Source organism: Procambarus clarkii, chromosome 58 (genome assembly GCF_040958095.1).
Source record: "Procambarus clarkii isolate CNS0578487 chromosome 58, FALCON_Pclarkii_2.0, whole genome shotgun sequence".
In the NCBI taxonomy this organism is placed as follows: domain Eukaryota; kingdom Metazoa; phylum Arthropoda; class Malacostraca; order Decapoda; family Cambaridae; genus Procambarus; species Procambarus clarkii.
In genome coordinates, this window is record NC_091207.1 from 12,322,897 (window position 1) to 12,328,515 (window position 5,619).

Genomic DNA, 5,619 nt, shown 5'->3' on the forward strand with positions numbered 1-5,619 from the left:
CTCTCTGTCATTCTCTGTATACCTGTCCTCGCCTGTTCTAAGTTTCAATACCTGTTCTTTCACTGTTGTTTTCCTTCTGATGTGACTGTGGAATAGCTTTGGTTCGGTCTTGGCTTTGTTTGCTATATCATTTTCAAAATTTTTCTCTGCTTCTCTTCTCACCCTGACGTACTCATTCCTGGTTCTCTGGTATCTCTCTCTGCTTTCTGGTGTTCTGTTATTCCGGAAGTTCCTCCACGCCTTTTTGTTCAGTTTCTTCGCTTCCATACATGCCCTATTATACCATGGATTCTTCTGTTGCTTCTCGGATTTTTCCCTTTGGGCCGGGATGAACCTGTTTACTGCCTCCTGACACTTTTAGGTAACATAGTCCATCATACCCTGTACAGACTTGTCTCTGAGGTCTGTGTCCCAAGGTATTTCACTTAGGAAACTTCTCATCTGTTCATAATTCCCCTTTCGGTATGCCAGCCTTTTGATTCCTAGTTCTTTTTGGGGGGAGATAAGTCCTAGCTCTACCAGGTACTCAAAGTTCAATACACTGTGGTTACTCATTCCCAAGGGCGCTTCCATCTTAACTTCCCTTATATCCCATTCATTTAGGGTAAATATCAAATCAAGCATTGCTGGTTCATCTTCTCCTCTCATTCTCATTCAGTGAGAATGTGTGTCAGTGAGGTGCCAGGTGTGTCAGTGGAGGTGCCAGGTGTGTCAGTAGAGGTTCCAGGTGTGTCAGTGGAGGTGCCATGTGTGTCAGTGGAGGTGCGAGGTGTGTCACTGGAGGTGCCAGGTGTGTCAGTGGAGGTGCCAGGTGTGTCATTAGAGGTGCCATGTGTGTCATTAGAGGTGCCAGGTATGTCAGTGGATTTGCCAGGTGTGTCAGTAGAGGTGCCAGGTATGTCAGTAGAGGTGCCAGGTGTGTCAGTGGAGGTGCCAGGTGTGTCAGTGGAGGTGCCAGGTGTGTCAGTGGAGGTGCCAGGTGTGTCAGTAGAGGTGCCAGGTGTGTCAGTAGAGGTGCCAGGTGTGTCAGTAGAGGTGCCAGGTGTGTCATTAGAGGTGCCAGGTGTGTCAGTGGAGGTGCCAGGTGTGTCGGTAGAGGTGCCAGGTGTGTCAGTGGAGGTGCCAGGTGTGTCAGTGGAGGTGCCAGATCTGTCAGTAGAGGTGCCAGGTGTGTCATTAGAGGTGCCAGGTGTGTCAGTGGAGGTGCCAGGTGTGTCAGTAGAGGTTCCAGGTGTGTCAGTGGAGGTGCCAGGTGTGTCAGTGGAGGTGCCAGGTGTGTCAGTGGAGGTGCCAGATCTGTCAGTATAGGTGCCAGGTGTGTCAGTAGAGGTGCCAGGTGTGTCAGTAGAGGTGCCAGGTGTGTCAGTGGAGGTGCCAGGTGTGTTACTGGAGGTGCCAAGTGTCAGTGGAGGTGCCAGGTGTGTCAGTAGGGGTGACAGGTGTGTCGGTAGAGGTGCCAGCTGTGTCAGTAGAGGTGCCAGGTGTGTCCAGTAGGGGAGCCAGGCGTGTTACTGGAGGTGCCAGGTTTGTCAGTAGTGGTGCAAGGTGTGTCCAGTAGGGGTGCCAGGTGTGTTACTGGAGGTGCCAGGTGTGTCAGTAGAGGTGCCAGGTGTGTCCAGTAGGGGTGCCAGGTGTGTTACTTGAGGTGCCAGGTGTGTCAGTAGAGGTGCCAGGAGTGTTACTGGAGGTGCCAGGTGTGTCAGTGGAGGTGCCAGATGTGTCAGTAGAGGTTTCAGGTGTGTCAATGGAGGTGCCAGTTGTGTCAATAGAGGTGCCAGGTGTGTCAGTGGAGGTGACAGGTGTGTCAGTAGAGGTTTCAGGTGTGTCAATGGAGGTGCCAGTTGTGTCAATAGAGGTGCCAGGTGTGTCAGTGGAGGTGCCAGGTGTGTCAGTAGAGGTGCCAGGTGTGTCAGTGGAGGTGACAGGTGTGTCAGTAGAGGTTTCAGGTGTGTCAATGGAGGTGCCAGGTGTGTCAATAGATGTGCCAGGTGTGTCAGTGGAAATGCCAGGTGTGTCGGTAGAGGTGCCAGGTGTGTCAGTGGAGGTGCCAGGTGTGTCAGTGGAGGTGCCAGGTGTGTCAGTGGAGGTGCCAGGTGTGTCAGTTGGGGTTCCATGTGTGTCAGTGGAGGTGCCAGGTGTGTCAGTAGAGGTGCCAGGTGAGTCAGTGGAGGTAACAGGTGTGTCAGTAGAGGTGCCAGGTGTGTTACGGGAGGTGCCAGGTGTGTCAGTAGGGGTTCCAGGTGTGTTACTGGAGGTGCCAGGTATGTCAGTGGAGGTGCCAGGTGTGTCAGTGGAGGTGCCAGGTGTGTCAGTAGAGGTGCCAGGTGTGTCAGTGGAGGTGCCAGTTGTCAGTAGAGGTGCCAGGTGTGTCATTAGAGGTGCCAGGTGTGTCAGTGGACGTGCCAGGTGTGTCAGTAGTGTCGGGTGTGTCAGTAGAGGTGCCAGGTGTGTTACTGGAGGTGCCAGGTGTGTCGGTAGAGGTGCCAGGTGTGTCAGTGGAGGTGCCAGGTGTGTTACTGGAGGTGCCAGGTATGTCAGTAGAGGTGCCAGGTGTGTCATTAGAGGTGCCAGGTATGTAAGTGGAGGTGCCAGGAGTCAGGTGTCAAATGTCAGCCGGGCCCCTAAGATGCCCTCCTGACACTGGCCGTAGGGGGCCCTCCTGACACTGGCCATAGGGGGCCCTCCTGACACTGGCAAAAGGGGGCCTTCCTGACACTGGCAATAGGGGGCGCTCCTGACACTGGCAGTAGGGGGCCCTCCTGACACTGACAGTAGGGGGCCCTCCTGACACTGGCAGTAGGGGGCCCTCCTGACACTGGCAGTAAGGGGCCCTCCTGACACTGGCAGTAGGGGGCCCTCCTGACACTGGCAGTAAGGGGCCCTCCTGACACTGGCAGTAGGGGGCCCTCCTGACACTGGCAGTAGGGGGCCCTCCTGACACTGGCAGTAGGGGGCCTTCCTGACACTGGCAGTAGGGGGCCCTCCTGACACTGGCAGTAGGGGGCCCTCCTGACACTGACAGTAGGGGGCCCTCCTGACACTGGCAGTAGGGGGCCCTCCTGACACTGGCAGTAGGGGGCCCTCCTGACACTGGCTGTAGGGGCCCTCCTGGCACTGACAGTAGGGGACCCTCCTGGCACTGGCAGTAGGGGGCCCTTCTGGCACTGGCAGTAGGGGGCCCTCCTGACACTGGCAGTAGGGGACCTTCCTGACACTGGTAGTATTGGGCCCTCCTGACACTGGCAGTAGGGGGCCCTCCTGACACTGGCAGTAGGGGCCCCCTGACACTGGTAGTATTGGGCCCTCCGGACACTGGCAGTAGGGGCCCTGCTGACACTGGCAGTAGGGGACCCTCCTGACACTGATAGTATTGGGCCCTCCTGACACTGGCAGTAGGGGTTCCCCTGACACTGGTAGTATTGGGCCCTCGTGACACTGGCAGTAGGGGCCCTCCTGACACTAGCAGTAGGGGGCCCTCCTGACACTGGTAGTATTGGGCCCTCCTGACGCTTGCAGTAGGGAACCCTCCTGACACTGGTAGTATTGGGCCCTCATGACACTGGTAGTATTGGGCCCTCCTGACACTGGCAGTAGGGGGCCCTCCTGACACTGGCAGTAGGGGCCCCCCAGACACTGGTAGTATTGGGCCCTCCGGACACTGGCAGTAGGGGCCCTCCTGACACTAGCAGTAGGGGGCCCTCCTGACACTGGTAGTATTGGGCCCTCCTGACACTGGCAGTAGGGGCCCTCCTGACACTTGCAGTAGGGGGCCCTCCTGACACTGGTAGTATTGGGCCCTCATGACACTGGTAGTATTGGGCCCTCCTGACACTGGCAGTAGGGGGCCCTCCTGACACTGGCAGTAGGGGGCCCTCCTGACACTGGCAGTAGGGGGCCCTCCTTACACTGGCAGTAGGGGCCCTCCTGACACTGGCAGTAGGGGGCCCTCCTGACACTGGCAATAGGGGGCCCACCTGACACTGGCAGTAGGGGGCCCTCCTGACACTGGCAGTAGGGGGCCCTCCTGACACCGGCAGTAGGGGCCCTCCTGACACTGGCAGTAGGGGGCCCTCCTGACACTGGCAGTAGGGGGCCCTCCTGACACTGGCAGTAGGGGGCCCTCCTGACATTGACAGTAGGGGGCCCTCCTGACACTGGCAGTAGGGGGCCTTCCTGACACTGGCAGTAGGGGGCCCTCCTGACACTGGCAGTAGGGGGCCCTCCTGACACTGACAGTAGGGGGCCCTCCTGACACTGGTAGTAGGGGGCCCTCCTGACACTGGCAGTAGGGGGCCCTCCTGACACTGACAGTAGGGGGCCCTCCTGACACTGGCAGTAGGGGGCCCTCCTGACACTGGCAGTAGGGGGCCCTCCTGACACTGGCAGTAGGGGGCCCTCCTGACACTGGCAGTAGGGGGCCCTCCTGATACTGGCAGTAGTGGGCCCTCCTGACACTGGCAGTAGGGGGCCCTCCTGACACTGGCAGTAGGGGCCCCCCTGACACTGGTAGTATTGGGCCCTCCGGACACTGGCAGTAGGGGCCCTCCTGACACTTGCAGTAGGGGGCCCTCCTGACACTGGTAGTATTGGGCCCTCCGGACACTGGCAGTAGGGGCCCTCCTGACACTAGCAGTAGGGGGCCCTCCTGACACTGGTAGTATTGGGCCCTCCTGACACTGGCAGTAGGGGGCCCTCCTGACACTTGCAGTAGGGGGCCCTCCTGACACTGGTAGTATTGGGCCCTCATGACACTGGTAGTATTGGGCCCTCCTGACACTGGCAGTAGGGGGCCCTCCTGACACTGGCAGTAGGGGGCCCTCCTGACACTGGCAGTAGGGGGCCCTCCTTACACTGGCAGTAGGGGCCCTCCTGACACTGGCAGTAGGGGGCCCTCCTGACACTGGCAATAGAGGGCCCACCTGACACTGGCAGTAGGGGGCCCTCCTGACACTGGCAGTAGGGGGCCCTCCTGACACCGGCAGTAGGGGGCCCTCCTGACACTGGCAGTAGGGGGCCCTCCTGACACTGGCAGTAGGGGGCCCTCCTGACACTGGCAGTAGGGGGCCCTCCTGACATTGACAGTAGGGGGCCCTCCTGACACTGGCAGTAGGGGGCCTTCCTGACACTGGCAGTAGGGGGCCCTCCTGACACTGGCAGTAGGGGGCCCTCCTGACACTGACAGTAGGGGGCCCTCCTGACACTGGCAGTAGGGGGCCCTCCTGATACTGGCAGTAGGGGGCCCTCCTGACACTGACAGTAGGGGGCCCTCCTGACACTGGCAGTAGGGGGCCCTCCTGACACTGGCAGTAGGGGGCCCTCCTGACACTGGCAGTAGGGGGCCCTCCTGACACTGGCAGTAGGGGGCCCTCCTGACACTGGCAGTAGGGGGCCCTCCTGACACTGGCAGTAGGGGGCCCTCCTGACACTGGCAGTAGGGGCCCCCCTGACACTGGTAGTATTGGGCCCTCCGGACACTGGCAGTAGGGGCCCTGCTGACACTGGCAGTAGGGGACCCTCCTGACACTGATAGTATTGGGCCCTCCTGACACTGGCAGTAGGGGGCCCTCCTGACACTGGCAGTAGGGGCCCCCCCTGACACTGGTAGTATTGGGCCCTCCG

The 5,619-nt window shown here is 59.5% G+C and overlaps 1 protein-coding gene across 1 annotated transcript; it reads right to left on the reverse strand.

Moving 5' to 3' along the window:
- Positions 1 to 1,593: 1,593 nt before the first annotated feature.
- Positions 1,594 to 2,373, reverse strand: LOC138353548 (uncharacterized). Its single transcript, XM_069306723.1, has one exon. The coding sequence runs from the start codon at positions 2,371 to 2,373 to the stop codon at positions 1,594 to 1,596; it is 780 nt and encodes a 259-aa protein (XP_069162824.1).
- Between the last annotated feature and the right edge of the window lie 3,246 nt (positions 2,374 to 5,619).

Excerpts from the sequence above, each read along its gene's own strand:
- LOC138353548 (XM_069306723.1), bottom strand. The coding sequence starts at position 2,373 with ATGACACACCTGGCACCTCTACTGACAACTGGCACCTCCACTGACACA.